Below are 20,278 nucleotides of genomic sequence, written 5' to 3' on the forward strand. Positions count from 1 at the left end.
GAAATTCAAATTACTGACCCAATCAGAGTGCCATTTCCATTTGCATCTTTGATTTTCCATTACAGTTCTTATATAGGTCATATGGTATTTCACCATAAACTTTAAAGAAACCTCGAAAAGTGCTAACATATTTATACTACCGCAACAAACAGTTTCGGTTTCAGTTGAAATTATTACGTAACTTAGAGGATTTCTAAAGAAATGTAAAAAACTGTGGATATATTGATACTATAGCTGTTGATATCTTTGATTTTTCAATGGAAGTTTGCTTATAATTTAAGTTAAACGAAATTTTGATACGAATTTTAAAAAAAATCTCGTCGTAATTTTTATGGACACAAATTTGGATTTTATTTGTGCTCAATAATTTAAGGGCAAGGATACCTTAGCATGAGCTGGAAGAAAAAGATGACAATATTAATATGATGAGTCCACCGTTGTGAAGTCGCTTTATTGAAGATATAATAGGAAAACAATTTTTCCTACGAATGTTGCAGAAATGTGGAAAAGTTTCAAAGTATTGATCTTATCAGAGCCTTCATTGTGGACATCTCTAGTACTAAATGGTGTTCAAGTTGACATTTCTAATATGCGATTTTTATTATATATTTCTTACGCTCATATAACTTTGGTTAATGTATCTGGCATTTTTCTGACAACTGTCGGAATGGTGGAAATGACTACACATTTCGATAAGAAAATCGGTGCAGCATACGTATTCATCTATTCCCTGTCATTTTGTCTGTGGCACGTCTGCTGGTTTACACGGAGGAGTTTAGTAAGCTTGGTCTTAAAAATAAACAAATTCAAGAATTGCGAAAAGGTACTTCAAACCAAGAACAGCTTTCAGGCAGATCGAACGGAATGTAAAAAAAAGTTCGTCAACAAATGTAAATGTATGACTTTCTTATCATTTCTTCTTTTTATTTTACCTGTTTTGATGGCAACAATCAGTATATCTGTGTCTTACAACTACTTAGACTTCGCCTTCACGTATGGATACATAATTCCAGACAAAAAATTAGCGATTGGGGTAATATATGTTTGCATTATACTCTATTATGTGTTTTTTGTTTACCTGCCTTGTGCTATAACATTGCAATTATGTTTGCTGCTATATCATTGCAGTCAAATACTGGAAAGATATCGCAAGGAGTTGGCAACTTTAGCTTTTGCTCCTTCCTCAGCATTTGCATCGAACATTTTGAAGAAATATTTCGACATTGTGCAACTTATTATTCAATTAAAATCCGTTGTGTCTGTACCCTCTTTTGTACTGGTAGTTGTCAACTTTATGTGTCTCTATACTACTTTGGCGACATTTTTGGTGGATCATAAATTCTTGCCAAGTGAAATTGTCGAAAGTGCCAGTAATTTAATATTTCCTGTAGTTATGTTGCTATCTTTAACTATTTTTGCTGCACGCATTCCAGAACAACTGATTAAAATTAAGAATGATGTCGGTGAGTTGGCGGAGTTGTATGGTTTCAAGAACTCAATGGATTCAAACGTTTTGTTTCTGATTGACAGAATCGAAAAGAAAGAAATAATCCAAATATCTGCATGTGGAATGATTGACTTTCAAAGAAGTTTCCTACTTTCTGCTCTTGGAACATTATTTACATATGGATTACTTATTTTCAACATTAATAAGCCGATTGACAACACAAAAACATGATGCTATGATGCAGCAGTGGCTGTGAGTATTATTGTAGGCAAGCAATACTTAAGCAATAAAACATAACTGGAAAAATTGTATTAAAACATATTTTTAATCTGATATAATTTTAGAAATATGAAACATATAAGTATAAATAGAACCACCTCGATTCTCCATTGTTAACGTATACTTCAGATGATCAAAATCCTCAGATTATGAAGGTATAATATTGTTTTTTAATTTCTTTTTATCAATAAACTGTAAAAAATAGAGATAATTTTTTTTCCTAGAGCTGTTCCAGCTGACGTCATTTTGAAGGTACCTAACTTAGGCATACCTTCAACCCTTTGAGGACCGTAATTATCGCATGATTCGCCCTTCTCCGCCAACAATACCATATAGATGGTTGACTGAATGCAAACAATAACAAGCTTCTTGAAACAGGAAGAAATTTAGAAGACTTCCGGTGCATCCGTCCGCTTATGTTATGCTTACGAGGCTGTGAACAGGCTTAATATTCTAAGAAGTTTTATTAATGTGATTTATGTTTAAACTTACGTACAATTTTACCATTCATAAGAGCTTCGGATAATTTATAAATTCAAAACTGGTTGTGAGCATAAAACAAATTTAAGAAAATTAATCTCACAACAGAAATAAGTTGTTAGGTTTGCCATGCTTTGAGTTTAATCCCTTATTTGGCTATATTTGTGAAACATTTCACCGTTAGTTATTTTTTGGGTTGCATCTTGCAGGGCATGCCAAATTTATGTATGGTTTGTTTTGTTGAAACTTAAATGAAAAGAAAAGGCCTTATATTGACATATAATAATGCTATATAAACATTACAAGTATAATAATGCTTGATAGCACTCTTTTTTATGCTTAGGCTTAAAAATTAATTTGAAATAGTAACCCTGAAGTTTTACGACGAATTTTAACTTTCAGCGTCATCTATGCTTAGCTTTTCACGGTCAACCATCCATATGAAATGAGCCTTTATGGCTATAGGTGATCAAAATGGGCGATCAAAGCAGAACTCTCTACCTATGGCAACACTTCTCCAGCTTTCGCCTTAGCGTGTGGATAGTCATAGGAGAAGGAAGTACGTTAGTTTCCGTCCTGATTTTCAAATAGATTAAAATTTTTTAGATAAGGAAGCTTTAAGGAACTTAAAACTACATTAAGCATAGCTCTTACAGAAAGCGTCGTAGAAATTATAGAAAATATGTTTGAGAATTAAATTTGAAAAATATTATAGAAGTGTTGCCACTCACTTCAAGTTTAACATTTCCGTCGTGTTTTCTTCTAGTTAATTTTGTATTAGAGTTTGTGAATCTGGCAACTATATTTTATGTTCTTTTTATGTTTATAATATTACGTTAAAGAACTTACGATACGTTGCGTTTAAGAAAATTCGATACGATTTTCATCTTTATGATGTAAGTTTATGCATCCAACAAATACATGTAAATAATATATTGTAAATAGTCCTATTATTCTGAGTGTTGTATTGTAAAATAAAGTAATTAGAAGCAAAAGAATCTCGAGTCATAACAAAGTGGCGTCCGTGACATAGACATTGTACTCTGCATTTCGATGTGAAATAGAAGACGGCAAAATTACGAACAAGATATTACTTTGTCAAGGTTTAAATAGGTACGAATAATTGTGAATTTTGGCTGCTTCTGTTATATCCTTTTTACGAAGTCTTCTTTTATGCACAGTTTATATGTTTGATTTGAATTAAGTTTAAGAACGAAAAATAACTCGAGATTTAGAATAAGTAGAAGCTGAAGGCCTATTAAGTGAATTTAGTTAATAAACCGACTAAATATTATTTACATTAAGAATATGGATGCTCTTAAAGTGAAAAGAAAGTCATTAAGAACAACTTTTACGACCACGTCGAATAAGTTGGCGCAATATTTGGCGGCAGCGGAAACTGTTGCCAAGGATATTAATCAGTTGCACGCACTAAGGTCACAATTGCAAGATAAATTTTCTCGTTTGAATGAAATTCAAAATGAAATATCCTCAGTACTTTTAGAAAAACCTGAGACCGTTGCTGAATACGAAACTGATTTTGAAGCAGCGGAAAATTACAGAGATAATTATCTTGAATTAGACGCAAAAGTCGCAACTTTTTTAAATAAGGACTCCGGTTCCATCGCCATAAGTTCTTTAGAGGATAATGCCGTGAAACTAAAACTACCGAAATTTGAATTGAAGACATTCTCTGGTGATCCTAAAGAATATCTCACATTCTGGAGTATATTTTCAAAAATTCATGAATCCGAAGATTTATCTGCGATCGACAAGTTCCAATATTTATACCAATCTATGGTACCCGAATCCAGGGCAGCAAGATTAGTTTCCAGTTTCCCAATAACAGCAGAGAATTATCCGAAAGCCATTAAACAATTGAAATTAAGGTTTGGCCGAGAAGATCTTTTAGTACAAATATACGTTCGAGATCTCCTTTCTCTTGTTATGAAAAATGCTACTGCCGGAAAGAATTCTCCTGATTTAGCTACCCTCTACGATATGCTGGAAACAAAATTAAGAGCTTTGGAAAGTTTGGGACGTACGAAAGAGAAATTTGCTGATTTTCTAGAGCCTCTTGTAGAGTCATGCTTACCTGAAAATGTTATGCGAGCCTGGGAACGGAGTAGAATTTCTGAAAATACTGATGACGTTACCAGTCAGAGATCCCTCGAAAAACTAATGTGTTTTTTGAGACATGAGGTCGAATCTGAAGAAATGATCAGTTTAGCTCGTGAAGGGTTTGGTAGAGATAAGGGAAGTGGCGAGAAACAAAAGCATTACCACAAATCGATCCAAAGAGATGAACCTACTGCTACTACACTGATCGCCAACACCTCAGTAGGAAAAAACAATTGTATTTTCTGTGACCTATCACATCCAAGTCAAGACTGTCAGAAAATAGCAGAAATGAGTTATGAGGACAGAAAATCACGAGTTATACAAAAGAGATGCTGTCTTGTTTGCCTCAAATCTGGTCACATGGCAAAAAGATGTCACAGTAATGTAAGATGCTTAGTTTGTAAACGGAGGCATTACACAATACTTTGTCCAGATCTACGTAAAGGAATTAATTCTTCATCTAAGGACAAAATAGCAGGTGATGAACAGAAATCAACAGAAATATTATTTACGAATCGTCTTTCTGAACGTGAAATCTATCTCAAAACAATTACGATCAGACTACGAAACAGAGACAAGGAAGTCTGTGTTCGTGCACTAATGGATGATGAATCACAGCGTTCCTATATTGAAAAAAGTTTGGCTGAAGAACTGAAATTATCTCCCTCTGGAAGCGAAGTGTTTTCTCAAGGACTGTTTGGCGGAGGAACTTCTCCTGCTTCAGAGCATAAGAGATATATGGTAACTGTTGAAAGTTTAAATCGCAAATATAAGACCTCAATATCTCTTCTTGACCAAGCAAAAATTTGCTCAGAGCTACCAAGGATACAGGATAGAAGTTTACTTGCTGATCTAGCTTCTCGAGGAATAGAAATAACAGATGTTGGAAAAGATACGCCCCCTATAAGAGTTCTTCTAGGAGCTGATGTACTTGGAAGAATTCTGACTGGAAAAATAGAAGTATTAAGATCGGGAGTTTCAGCCATAGAAACCTTACTAGGTTGGACAATCTTAGGTCTAGGAAGAAAAAAGAAAAAGGTTAACTTAGTTGCATTAAGTTTGCAAAATATGGAGTTGCCAAAAGTATGTGATTTAGACGTTTTAGGCATTACAGATCCCGTAGTAAGAAAAAATAAGATCCAACTAGAGGACGCAAGAACAATTCGATATAGAGGTCGAATAGTACCGTGACACTAAAGAACTTGTGAACTATTCGTAATTTTTAATTTCTTGAAATGTTACAGTATTAGGTTTTTTGTATTGCTTTAGAGCAATACAAAGGTGGGAGTATGTTGCCACTCACTTCAAGTTTAACATTTCCGTCGTGTTTTCTTCTAGTTAATTTTGTATTAGAGTTTGTGAATCTGGCAACTATATTTTATGTTCTTTTTATGTTTATAATATTACGTTAAAGAACTTACTATACGTTGCGTTTAAGAAAATTCGATACGATTTTCATCTTTATGATGTAAGTTTATGCATCCAACAAATACATGTAAATAATATATTGTAAATAGTCCTATTATTCTGAGTGTTGTATTGTAAAATAAAGTAATTAGAAGCAAAAGAATCTCGAGTCATAACAGAAGGCAGAAATGTCGTTATACAATCCCATACTGAGTGAGAAGGGGAAAGGATCACGACATTGAGCCGATCTTCTCTCCAGATGGCTTATTCGAGAGCTGCGATCTCAAATTGTGGTCGAACGTGATCTCAATACTGTACTCTCCTATGGATGGTGTTTTTCAATAAAAATGTAAACTACAAAGCTCTTGACCTGCTCTACTTCCGGTTAGGAAGTTTACACCTGCTTACTATAGCTTATTCTGCGAGGCGATATTTTGAAACAGATAATTTTGTTTCCAATTAAAGAAATAAATTATGTAATTTCTGTGCTCAAATCTGCTGTATATCATTAGATATTACTGATATAAAGTAATTCTGGTGAGCTTGAAGTGAAAATTTATTTTAGTAATTTATGCATATATTGTTAATAAAGATGATAAGGTTGCTAGATTTTGAAATAAGTCCTGATTCGACTTTTTTTTACTCATTAGTGTTTGTTCTTGTCGCTAACCGAGCATCATACGTTAGTGTTAGCTAATTGTTCGAGGTGTGAGACTAAGTTCATTTTACAAATTATAATTTTGGTTTAAATTTCGAAGTTGACATATGTTTGATAAGGTAATAAGTGTTTTATAGCGATTCTCTTTTCAAATGTTAAACCACACAGAATGTTAAACCGCATCGAGTTTCAGACTAAGAACTCATTGTAAGCACAAATAATAAACCAGATAAAGAATACTATGTATGCAAGAAATACTACTCAACAGAGTCTCAAAACAGAATGAACACGCTGTGAGTCAAATGGCCTCAAAACACACCGGAAACAGTAACCCGGAAGTACGGAAGTACAGGCAGTAAAAGAGCCTGAAGCGCTTCTTAGCTCGGCGTTCGCGAGCCTGGGAAAGGGGTTCTTTCTCCATCGTTCGGCCCTGAAGGGATTAATTTCGCATCAATTGATCTGCCAGTAGCAGAAAAAGCAAATAGTAAGCATGCAGAGATATAAATACGCTGTTTTGCAATTTAAAAAAAAGAAATCCTTTTTTTTTTTACATTAATGTAAGAAGAACTTATTCTATTAAAAATAAAATGTCACTGTCAAATAAAATGTTCTTAATTTGCTTCTTAAATGTTTTTCTTTTTTTTCTCTCCTTAATTTGTTTCCAATATTTTAACTTTGATGCTCTACTAAACCATTATTATTTAATTTTGCATAAAAAGGGTATTTAACTCTCCGTAAAATATTCTGCTTGAGCCAAACATTTATTTTATCTATATAAATACCAGACATTTGCCCACTGTGCCAAACGCCTTAATATTGCTTTCCAACGAAAAGTAGAATTATAAGTTATTGGATGTGACGTCAACTTAGCAAAGTCTATCCGAAGATACGATTTCTTAGTTATCGTACAAATGTTACTTTATAAATTTTATAGTACTTTCTAACTGGAAAAAAAATTGCATCTTTTAAAAGAATTGCCTCCGTTTTATTACCTTTTTTTAGCTGAATTTCTTGGTATAATTGGATTTCCAAAGTACTTATTGTCCCACAGTGGGAAAATCATGAGACATGGTTCCCAGTAGATCACTGAAGTAAACTATCACTGACATAGGTCAATAAAATGATGGGGGAACACTTCGATCAGAGTACGAAGGAATCGAGGGTGTGCGGTATCAATCCTCATTAGTCTTACCTTAGAGTGCTCGACTTCAAAGCCCAGTTCATCGGACTACCAAAGTGGAGAAGCTATCCCCACTGCTGAAGATCAAAATTGCAATTGCATGTCTTTTGATCATCCTCAGGGATATTTTACAGACCGTCACCAATAGCCCATTGTAAAACTCCAGTACGACTTAAATAAAGTTTATATCTTATTTATCATAGGTAACACAATACGGAATTATGTACAATGTGAAGATTTTACGGACAATTTTCACAAAATTTAAAGTAAATGATTTCAATATTTCAACTTAAACATGAGCAACTGTAAGTAATTAAATGACACGTTCTGTATAATTAAATTTTTAAATGTGAAAAGAAAGATTTTGCTGAACCATCCTCAACTTAGATCATCCCACGTATTCGTATATGTGGGCAGAAGCAATCTAATAGCCTTTATTTATTTAACTCAATTCAGTAAACTGCACTCGAAAGAAGAAAGTTAGAAGGCTTAGATTGGGCTATCTAAATGAGAGATACATTTCTTATGAGGAATTGTGACGAGAGTTGGCAAGCTATTCTGTGGATAGTTCATCCTCGTGTTTAGATATAACGACGCGGCATTTCGCGATGAGCGTCGTTTCTGACGTTGATCCGCGTCGAGATGAAGACAAAGGAGCGAATTGTTCAATCATGCCAATGAAGGATTTGGGAAGCATTGGGGAAGAAAGTGGGGAGACGCTCTAACAAATGGGGGTTGGGAGCAGTCACGTGCTCGAGGTTGGGATGACCGTGACAACGTGTCGAGCATTAGGTATCGCAGTGAAACCGATTAATGCTTTGCACGTCATATGATGATAAAAACGCTCTGTTGCTTTCAGTAAAAGTTGAAAATTGTAGGTTGGACATCCATGACACTCCAATGTAACCAAGGCGACCAGACCTCCTCACATCTTGAGGACAGGCTTCGAATTACATTGATTCTATGGATGGTGTTTTCTACACTAGGGAACGCTGCAAGCTCGGGACTGCCTAAATTTCCGGGTTACTGTTTCAGTTATCAGTTGTATGTTAAAGGCATTTGGCATTATTGTGTTTTGAGATTCTTGCAAACAATGTATTTGATTACTTATTACTTATGTTTACAATGCTAACAATACTTGTGTTTACAATACTAAAAGTGTTAACACCAACGTAAGATGGTGCACAGCTTGCAACACGAACAAACAGTAATACACAAATGGAAAGAGGCCAAATCAAGACTGCCAAAAAAGCGAATTATTCAAAATCTAGCAACCATGTCACCTTTTTCAATAATAAATAACTAAATAACTAAAACAAATTTTCACTCCAAACTCCCCAGAATTACATAATAACATTAATATCTTATGAAATACGGCAGATTTGAGCTCAGAAATTATCCAATTTATTTCTTTTATTGAAAACAAAATGATCCGTTTGAAAACATCGCCTATCAGAATAACATGTAGTAAGCAGCTGCAAACTTTTTAACCGGAACTAGAGTAGGTGCCGAGCTCGAGATTGTTATTGTTTACATCCCTATTGAAAACACCATCCATTCAAAAACTTTAAGGTCAGAAAATATCAACAAATTTTAACATGTGCTCTCAAATCTCCTTAAATTTATTCGAAAACGTAATCTTTTTTTTATATGCAATAAAACGTGTCAGGGGTGTTTCTCACTGAATGTCTCTGCTTCCCCCTTTTTATGGGCGTGGGGATGATCAATCACCATACTCTGAACCAAGTCTAGGTTTTATTACCTACTAGATTAACACTCTTTTTCGCCCCAGTATATGCCAAATGATGATCGCCAAAGGGGAAAGTTTATAGGAAGAAATGGCTCTTTCTTAAAACACAACCGGTATATTCGCTTGTAGTCGTCTGCTGTCGAAGTACCAGGAGAATATATATATGATTCTCGAGAACTCTCATATTCTGAGGAAGAAAAGATTACAAGCTAACGTTCTTGAGACGTTTGCTTTATTAATGCATTTGCTGATAATTTCAATGGTTAAAACAAAAAAAAGAAACTAAAACTAAATCTGAAAACTTTCTTTTAAAGTTTGTATCATGAGCCTCCTTTTACCTTTTTTATTGATTTATTTTTTTAATTAATTTATTCTATTATAGTTGGTTTTGTTTGTTTATTACTTAAAAAAACAAGATTTTATTTCTAAAATGACATTAAAAAAGGTTATATCTTAAAAACAAGATATTACGCTGATCAAGGGTCCTCTCCACCCGATTTGATTGATTTTTGTTTCTTGACATGAAAATTTATTATTTTATTTTAAGTTAAAACCATTCACTTCCTAACTTTTTTGCAGACGTCTTTGTTTCTGAAGAACTATAATTATTCTCCTGTTTCATTTTGTGCCCGTAATGAGCTTCCTAACCCGAATTAGCACACTTGAAATAAAGTTTTCTGTATTTTTTATTCGATTTTTTTTTTATAAGATTCTAAATAGAAACATTATTTAATGTGCGTAAACATCTTGGCTTAGCTATTAAAAAAAAAGCATCAAAAATGGATTTGTTTGAAATTATAACAATTTTAAGCAATATTAATTAAAAGCAATATCATTTGAATAATACTACTTTTAAGCGTATTCATGTCGCAGGTATTATTATTTGATTATTGATTATTGTTAGAAATATAAAATATTACATAATTACAAAATAAAATAATTAAAAAACTTTTATCAGACTCTAATACTTTCACTTCAGATAACTCAAAAGGGAAATTGATTTAACTATGTTAAAATGGTTAAGGAAGTGAAGAAGGAATTATGGAAAACTGATTTATAGTTGTTTTGTTGCAATTTAAAGTTTTCTACACATGAAAATCTTGCTCTAAGTTTAATAGAAAGAACAATTTGTCTATTTAGAAATAAATATTATTCCTTATTAAAAATTAAAGAAAGCTGATATTTAATAAAAATAATTAATTTCTGCTAGTTTCTGACTGTAAACAATCTGAACAATCAATAAAATAAAATTCTCACAATATAATAAATTACCCAAAAGAACTCAAAACGAATAGTCATGACCAATTATTGCTACTAGGTAAATAAAAAGTAGGTAAAGAATCAATAAATCACTACTGAGAAACACTACGAAATCATGCTCTAAACTGGAAAACATATATCAACATTAGGACTGGGCGATATTAGAGATTATATATCGTGATGCATCGTCAGTTTTGCATCGCGATATAGCGATGTATCGCGATATATAGTATTTTTGAATTTCATTTACCTGTAAGGAACAGAAAGTCAGATTTCTATCAAAACTTCATACTCAGATTGATTTAAATCAATTTATAAATTTGAAGATATGTATGTTTTGCTTAAGATATTAAATAAATTGACTACAATGTACAAATCTTACTTAAAATATTTATTGAAATGTTTGTTTAGAAATTCATAATACGCTTAAAACAAAGAGTTAAAAACTTTTTTTAAAGCGTTTTTTACAAATTAATATTTTCTTGTATTATTATGCATAAATAATTACCTAATTATTAAGTTCGATCGTAATGTTCAATTTCGAAATGAAACGTTAAAAATTATTTGTATGTTTAAAACAAAGTGCTAAATAAATTTTAGAAAAAAAAAACGCTTTTAAAACACTATTTTTTATTATTATCATTTCAGTTATTATAGTTCTATTATAGTTCATTTACGTCAAACTAGAGCTGCACAATGGGCTATTGGCGACGGTCTGGGAAACATCCCTGAGGATGATCCGAAGACATGCCATCACAATTTTGATCCTCTGCAGATGGGATGGCACCCCGCTTCGGTAGCTCGACGAACTGCACGCGAAGTCGAGCACTTTACGGTAGAACAGTTTAACGAGGACCAATACCGCACAACCTCGGTCCCACGCTGACTGATCCAAATGGTCACTCACCCGCACACTGACCGCAGCCAGTGATGCTTGACTTCGGTGATCTGCAGGGAACCCTGTTTTAACGATCAGTCCACTGCGGGACCTTCAGATGAATAATTAAATTAAATCAAATAATGACCGAATTATGAACGAAAAACGAAGTAAGATTTAATTTCTTAAAAACAAAAAAATTGTGATATTCGATAATATATTTAGCTAATTAACAAATAATATGAAAATAATATTTTTTAAAAAAATTATTATACTCTCTAATAAAACGAAGTGCTAAATGATTTAAAAAAATAAATAAAATACTCAAACCTTTCAAATTTTTTTGTATAAACAAAGTTGATTGACTTATGTCCAAATCCAAATGACAAAAATAAATTTTGTTTTAACTTTATTTCTAAAAATAAAAACAACAAGATTTATAAATTTAAAATCAGTAATAAAAACTCATTAAATTATTAGAAGTTTCATCCAAAAGGTTTTAAATAAAGTAAAAGAAAGTATAAAAATAACCTAACAAATTCAATTCTTTATGGGCGCCTAAATTAGATTGCCGATAATTTTCACATTTAAAAATAAAAAGAATTTTTTTTTAAAAAAAACTTATCTAATTAATGAAGAAACTCTTCTTTATATATTCTTTTCAATAATAGATTGCCTTCAGAACAAGGTAACATCGGCGATCACGAAGTTCGTCCCACTGAAAATAATCTACAAGAAAAGTGGCGACAAAGAAAAAAAAGCTAAGAGGTGCGAAAAGGAACATGCGATATAACGATATGCGTTCTCAAAACTCTGATTCTGATTCTACAGCTCACCAATCAAGGAGGCCATTTCAACATAACGAAACGAACATCGTCTTCCACAGCGCGAGTCGACGTCGGAACGTGAGAGAAGAGTCTTATATCGCTATATCGTTATCTTATATCCTTGCTTGTCTTATATCGCTATATCGTTTTGCGCTCGTTGTCTTTACTCGACGGCTTAAATCAGATTTCTGATGCATCGCATTGAATGAAAGTCGCTGTATCGTCTTGCCGATATATGCGTTAAATCGATATGTCTCGATACATCGATTTATAGCCCAGTCATAATCGACACAATTAAAGAGCTTAATGGAAGAACAAGTGACATTTTTAGGAGAAAATAATGAATGAGAAAATATAACAGAAAGTGGTTGCGTCAATATGAATAGTGGTTGCTTAAAGGATTCAGTTTTAATCATCAATCAATTTTTTTAAACTTTAATTTTAATTTTCGCATCACTCAACCACATAAGTTTTTAGTATGCTTACAAGATTTTTATTTCAAATATGGCACATGTAAATAAAATAAAGCAAAGAATTTTATCCCGGCTTCTAATAAAAATTGGTAATGAAATAGTTCGGATGCAACATTTTTTTTTTTTTTTTTTGTTATAAGAATATAACTTACCTTGTTTTTCCACTAAGTTTTTCAATTAATATAGCTTTTGTTTATTAATACATCCTTATTGGTGGCTTTACGTTATGAAATAAAAACTCGTTTTGTGTAATTCTTTTCATAAGAATAAAAAGAAAATGCATTCAGCATTGCTTGGTGTGATGCTGTTCTTCATGGCTAACTCATAGTCTTTAAAATTTACCTCTGTCAAGTAATTATCTTCGATATATGTCCCTTTCGAGGGGAAGTAAATCACTTATTTCCAAGGTATCGGTAGTAAAGCTCATTAGCATTGGTGTTTTAATGCTCAACAATTATATAAGTATAATATTTTATACATATGTTAGCATATTTAGTACTAATTACTTAACCCTTCATAAAATAAGCTTTGGAAAAACGAATATTATAATTCAATGCAATTTTTTTTTTCATTTGAAATGGTTTCGAGACATTTTAAAATACGCATAAAGTTAAAGTACGCACAAGAGTCCAACCATATTTACGAGATAGCGGCTACCTCCTTTTTTAGGGGATCAAAAATCAAAATCCGTCAAAGAAAATGTATGTTTATTTAGAGAAAAAATGTTTTTGTGCTTCTTTTAGAAACTTAAAATATCGTCTGCCCTTATTAATTAGCAAATTTGAGCTCACCCTTCAACCGAGCCATTTAGGTTGAGTCTTAGAATATTACGATCCGACTATTCGATCAAAAGTAATTCCGGGTGGTCCATTTTATTATGCACTGCACATATGCATATTTATTTTTTACATGTATTTAAATATAAATGTATTCATAAAACTTAAAATAGACGAGCAGTTTTTTAAAAATAATTACCGTGATCTGCACTGGCTATGCTCATGACTAACACAGCGGAATCTTTTAGATTTTTAAAGGACCGTTTGCACTGAATGTGATTTTTTACGGATGCGACTGAAATCCTCAACACTCACTAATCACGTTGCCGCTCGCGTGTAAAAGTGCATCCAGTGAGGATGGCGTTGTAAAGAATAGTAAGGATACTTTTAAGAATTTTAATTAAAGATAGATAAAATTCGTAAATTAATTTTCCTGCTGGATGTGAATAATTGGGTATAATATAGCCTATGTCACAGGTTGTGTTGTTCCTACTAAATTTAACCCATGAACGGCATTTTCTGCGAGCCTAACTTCAAGCCACAAATAAACAAACGAAGTGTTCGATCGTTTAAATAGCTGCTCGCCAGATTTTATTGCATTATGAAGAAAAGTTATTGAAACTAAATACAACTAAATAAACAACAACAACTAAAACAAATAACAACAACTACTAATAACAATAACTAAATAAACAACAACTAAATTCCATTCGTTTAGCATTGCGTCATATGTTGTTCCTACTAAATCGAAGTAGTTGTGTTATTTTCATATTATACCCAATTAAACATTTAGTTTTGAAATCGTTATAATTAAAAATGCACATTAATGACACATTTTTTAAAACAAAATATAAGCTATGCAATCGTAAATTTGTTAAATTTTCCGATGATAATTAAAAATAAAAATCTTTTTCATGAAAATAATTATTCGTAGCATTTATTAAGAATTCGATTGTATAGCGCATCTATCAATTTCCGATCTTTATTAATGCCTTTGCACGAATAATTATTTAAATTATTATAATATATATATCGAAATCTTCCAATTTATTTCTTAATGTCCGCGTAAGACTATCTACCTTGCTAATGAATTGCCCACAATCAAATGCTCTTCATTTTGTTTTGTTTTAACAAGGAATAAAGATAAAATAACTCATAATTTATGTAAATATTTAAACATTTCTGCATTTATGAACGTTTTTTTTTAAATTTTTTTTTTAAGAAAACAATCATATTTTGCGTTACACGTAAAGGGAAACCACGAAAATATCATTCAGATTTCTTGACGCTTAAAGAGTTCCAGCGAAATGCTCAGTAATCGTTATGAATTTTTTTTATATAATAAATCATTTTTTAGCGTCTTTGACAGACAGCCAATTATTTCGGTGAACATAGCGAGATGCTCTTCATATTTTTTGTAATTTTAAACTCATCCCAAAAATCAAAGTAAAGCGCAATTTAAATATCGGCGTAAAACAATGTTTATAAAAGTTATAAAAATAATTTATTTTAACCAATAAAGTTGAAATTAAAATAATCAAATTTTGCGTTGCACGCAAAGGAAAACCCCGAAAATGTTTTTCAGATTGCTTGGCGGTAATAGAATTTCAACTAAATGTTCATCCTTATCTCAATGAAATTATTTTTTATAAGCAACATTTTTTATTATTGATCAGGCCTAGCCGTTGTGGCTCAGAAGATCAGGAGTCTCCTTGAGGTCAGGCTAACCATGGGAGATTTTCGTGGTTTTCCTCTCCATGTAACGCAAATGATCCAGGAATATACTTGATCCAGGACTCTCCTTGTCTTCTGGATTGGATTTAAAATTGAATTTACGGAGTTGAACATCGTAGGAGTAAACACAAAATTAGGTCGGCTGTTCGACGACGGTTATAAAATTATGAAACAGATAATGTATCAACTTGCTGAATATAAACGAAAAGCTCTTCTTTTTAACTCAACCAGTAAAACAAAATAAGCCACAATTTAAGTATCGAAATACAATTATATACTTATGAAAGCTATAAAAATAACTTATTTTAAATAAAATTAAATTATCAAATTTTGCGTTACATGCTAAAGAAAATTACAAAAATGTTTTTCAGATTGCTTTTGTCGGTATTAGGTGATCCAGCCAAATATTCATAATCTAAAAGAAGTTGTTTTCAAATAATAAATTTTTTTTTCTCATCCTTGATAGATGGTTTATCATCTTTGTGAATATAAGGAAACGTCCTTATTATTTTTAATTCAACCCAGAAATCAAAATTACTCATAAGTTACTTGGAGTGCAATCGAAATCATTAAAATTATAAGAATAACTCATTTCAATTAACACTAAATAAAAATAATCAAATTTTGCGTTACATGCAAGGAAAAACCACAAATAAGTCTTTCAGATTGCTGAACGGTAATAGGATTCTAGCTAAATATTCATTACCGCAATGAAATTATTTATTTAAACATTAATTATCTTTTAGCATCCTTGACAGACAATCTGTCATTTTAGTGAATGTTGTGAGACACTTTTTGAAGTTATACTTCTTATGCGACTTCCAACAAGGTTGCGTTAAACGTTTAACGCTACATTTTTATTGGCCGGGAAATCACGTGGTAGGATCCAGTTTTCCCTCATTCATTTCCATATTGTTTTGGTTCTCACTAGCATAAAAATAATAAAAGTCATAAAAGTATTGTTTTTCTATAAATATTTTTTTAGTTTGTTTTGATACACATATAATTTAATAGGGTAGTATCTTTTATTTTCAAATTTAGTGGATAACAATTGTAAAAAATGAGTGGAAACAATCCCACGGACAATGCGACGGATTTAAGGTTATGTCAAGGTACGTCTCTTGTGAATATCAATTGATTGTTTCTCCCCTGAAATTACATTATGACGCATTCACAAACATTATTAATACAAATACATTTTCCAGGGCGAGACGGTGAGGCAACCACAAGCACTGGTTCAAGAGGTCCACGAGGGAAAAATGCACAATATTACCGTGATTACAGAGCACGGAAGAGAGCGGAGCAGGAAAAGGAGTCGTTGAATAGAACTAGTGATCCTTCTACGACTGCTGATTCTTCTACAATTAACGTCGCAGGTTGCGAAGTTTAACTTCTTCCGCGCGGAGGGACTCCACTCACTATTTTTTTTAAAATATTTTTAACTTTTAACACGACCCAAAAATCAAAGTAACTTGCAATTTAAGTATCAGAGTAATATCATATTTATAAAAGCTATTGTAGTAACCTATATATTAACCTATTTATAATAGGATTTCTTCTCAATGTTTATTATAGCAATGAAATTATTTTTTAATAATCAATATTTTTTTTTATCATCCTTGATATATAGCCTATCATCTTAGTAAATGTTGTGAAATGCTCTTCTTATTTTTTGTACTTGTTTTACTTTTTTGTACACAACGCAGATATCAAAATAACTTGTAATTGAAATAGAGGAGTAAAATCACATTTTGAAAGACTTTTTGAATGAAAATAATTAGAATTTCCATAACGCACAAATGAAAACCAGGAAAACGCTTTTTACAAACTAATTGAACGCTAAGAAATAATAATGAGACTATGTCTCAGCAATTATTATCATTTTCCAATTTCTTGTGCTTTACATGAAATTTAATGTTTTGGGCAGCTCAGATTGCTCTCTAAAATGTTCTTTATTTTATTTATTTTATTTAATTTATTTATTTTTTGTAAGTACATAAATTGTGTTTTTTTTTTATTTCAAGAATTTGAATTTCAGAATGATATAAAGAATTAACTTTTAAGAACATACTTGCTTTTTTTTTTAAATTTTAAAGTTTACAAATTATAAATCTCTCAAAAATTCGGGAAAAAAAATGTGTTATAAAATTTACGAATTTCCGATTTTTCTGCAAAGAGACAGATTGTTATGAATTAATATTAATCATTACAACTTATAAAATTACAATACAATAACGGAACAAATTACAATAAAGAAACACCACAACTCACTAGAGGTTGTGGATGTAGTGTAAAACTAATTATTAGACCAGTGCTGTCAATACTAGTCACAACTGATGTAGTATTTCGATTTTTGGTTTCGATTTGTCGAGCATGCGCTGCAAATTCGTGTGTAAGAGGGAAGGTGTAGTTTACAAACATATCACTGGCGAGATTTTTGACTTCATATTGCTATGCCAAAAATCAATCTTACGTTAACCCCTGTACTTGTTTTCGATGTCAGTTTACCTACACCAGGAGTTCCTTTCATTCTGTTGGGGTGGGGGTAAAGACCACAGGTGGTATGTTCGGTGAAACACCCCCAGAACAGCAATAAAATATATATATAAAAAAAATTGCATGTTTTTTAAACAAGATGGATGGTTAAAAGCTAAGTGCCGCGTAAAGTTAAGTGCAGATGGGTGAAATTCATCTTAAGACATCGTAACACGGGTTACTACTTCCGACTGATTTTTACTATTCTAAACGCACTATCCAATATCATTATACTTGTACTGTTTTCAATATAACGCTGTCGTTCTGTCTAACTTTCAACGAAACTTCGCAAGTTGCTGTGATGTTACCCAAAAAATGATAAACGGTGCTATTTTACGCAAATATAGCAAAATAAGGGATAACACTCAAAACGAGGTTGTTTTAGGCTCGCGACTTATTAGAATTTATAAATCACAGCAAACTCGTATGAATGGTATAATTACGCGTAAATTTAAACACAAATCACAATAATAAAATTTTCTAAACTATTAAACGTGTTCTCACATCACCGTGTAAGCATAACATAAGCGAAGAGATATACCGGAAGTTTTCTAAATTGCACAGCCTCGTTGGTAGGGCACTGGGCCCATATCCAAGTGGTCGTGGGTTCGATCCCTGCCGGCCGGAGACTCCCCGTTTAGTAAATGGTGACGGATGCACGTTAAATCTGACGAGTCTCAAAGTCCTCCATGTTCCCATAACAAATCAATACCTCTGGGGTTACTGATTTGGAGATGGATCTTTCTTTGATTCAGGTCAAAATTACGATCTGTGGAAGAATGAATGGATGTATGAATGTGTCCACTCTATAAACGGGTGTGACGTATGGGTGTCGAATTCAGAAGTCTAATTCTTGACCATAGATGGCGCCACTGGAAAACAAGAACAATCGTACACCCTCTGCCTTAATTGCGTACGTCAACAACAACAACCATCCATCGTTTTGTCTAACAGACAATGCAAACGAAAAAAAAAAAAAACAAAAAAAAATTCTAAAAGTGACAGATGAAAACGCCATACTCGTTTTTATATAATTTCATCAAAAAATAAACCAATTTTAATAATCATGTACTCATTTATTTTACACGTGTTCAAATTCTGAATATCATTACATGATATATCATAACTGCTCAGTGTCCCGCAGTGGACTGATTGTTAAAACACGGTTCCCAGCAGATCACCGAAGTCAAGCATCACTGTCTGCGGTCAGTCTGCGGGTGGGTGACCACTTTGATCAGTCTGCGTAGGGACCGAGGGTATGCGGTATGGGTCCTCGTTAAACTGTTCTACCGTAAAATGCTCGACTTCGCGTGCAGGTCATCGGGCTACCGAAGCGGGGGTTGCCATCCCCTCTGCAGAGGACCAAAATTGTGATGGCATGTCTTCGGATCATCCTCAGGGATGTTTCCCAGACCGTCGCCAATAGCCCATTGTGCAGCTCTAGCGTGACGTAAATGAACTACAACAACAACTACAACAACTGCTCAGAAATGAAATCAACTAACCTCTTAGAATATTAAGGCTGTTCACACGTTGCCTCGTAAGCATAACATAATCGGAAGGATACACCGGAAGTTTTCGAAATTTATTCCGGTGTTAGGAAGCTTGTTACTGTTTACCATCTATTAAAAGATGCAGAATAATATTAAAATTTTTAAACGCAAAAATTTAATAATAAACAAGAAGTAAATAAAATAAAAAAAGTAATAAAAGCCTTTCTTTTTATTACTGATAAAAATCGAATGGTGTAAAAGTAAATATTTCTTTTTCTAAACCCATTTTTTATACCTGAAATTTAAAAAAAAAAGCAAATTAAGTATTAAGTTATTTTTTTAAAATTCAAATGAAGGAAAAAAAAATTTTTTTGGTAAACATTTCCTCTTATTTTTATTCTTTATTATTTCAAATAACTTAAAGGATGCAAAACATTCTTTTGGTCACAAGCATTCCAACGAAATTGTTTGAAACAATTCTTGGTGCCATAATTGTTCCATGTCCTGCGCTGTTTCAGTCTGTCTAAATAAAAGTTTTTTTTTTTAAAAAAAAAGGGTAAAATTTGAACAAAAATAAAATCTACAGCCTAGACCGATATTGCTCTACAATAAAGAATTTCTCCTTTATCATTTGAAATCTTGACTGATACCATTCCACAGTAAGGAATTTCTTCTTTATCGTCAACCTAAATGCCCACAGACTTCTTTAATTAAAATAGTCTGTAGGCATTTAGGCCTAAAACAGACCTTTCAATCTTTCTTCGTGTGATATTAAATCCTGAATGGAATCTCTCCAATAAGATATCTTATTTCAATCCTATTTCAGAACATATTTCCATTGCGACCTCTATTGTTTGGTCCTTCCATTCTTTTTTTTCTTCACATTTTGAATACGAGGTGTTCTGTAATCGCCACTCTTAATTTAAAGTTTTAAATTCGTTGTAAGAATATGCCCGATAGAAACCATGAGACTGAAACACG

At 32.4% G+C, this 20,278-nt stretch overlaps 1 protein-coding gene across 1 annotated transcript; it reads left to right on the top strand.

Moving 5' to 3' along the window:
- The first annotated feature begins 3,514 nt into the window (after positions 1 to 3,514).
- On the top strand, positions 3,515 to 5,518 carry LOC122269350 (uncharacterized). Its single transcript, XM_043041988.2, has one exon. It carries the CDS (start codon positions 3,515 to 3,517, stop codon positions 5,516 to 5,518), a length of 2,004 nt encoding a protein of 667 aa, XP_042897922.2.
- The last annotated feature ends 14,760 nt before the right edge of the window (positions 5,519 to 20,278 follow it).

The sequence above is a fragment of the Parasteatoda tepidariorum genome, chromosome 2 (genome assembly GCF_982258835.1).
Source record: "Parasteatoda tepidariorum strain Cologne lab strain chromosome 2, Ptep-v5.0, whole genome shotgun sequence".
Taxonomy (NCBI): Eukaryota; Metazoa; Arthropoda; class Arachnida; order Araneae; family Theridiidae; genus Parasteatoda; species Parasteatoda tepidariorum.

Coding starts and splice junctions, on each gene's coding strand:
- LOC122269350 (XM_043041988.2), top strand. CDS start 3,515: ATGGATGCTCTTAAAGTGAAAAGAAAGTCATTAAGAACAACTTTTACG.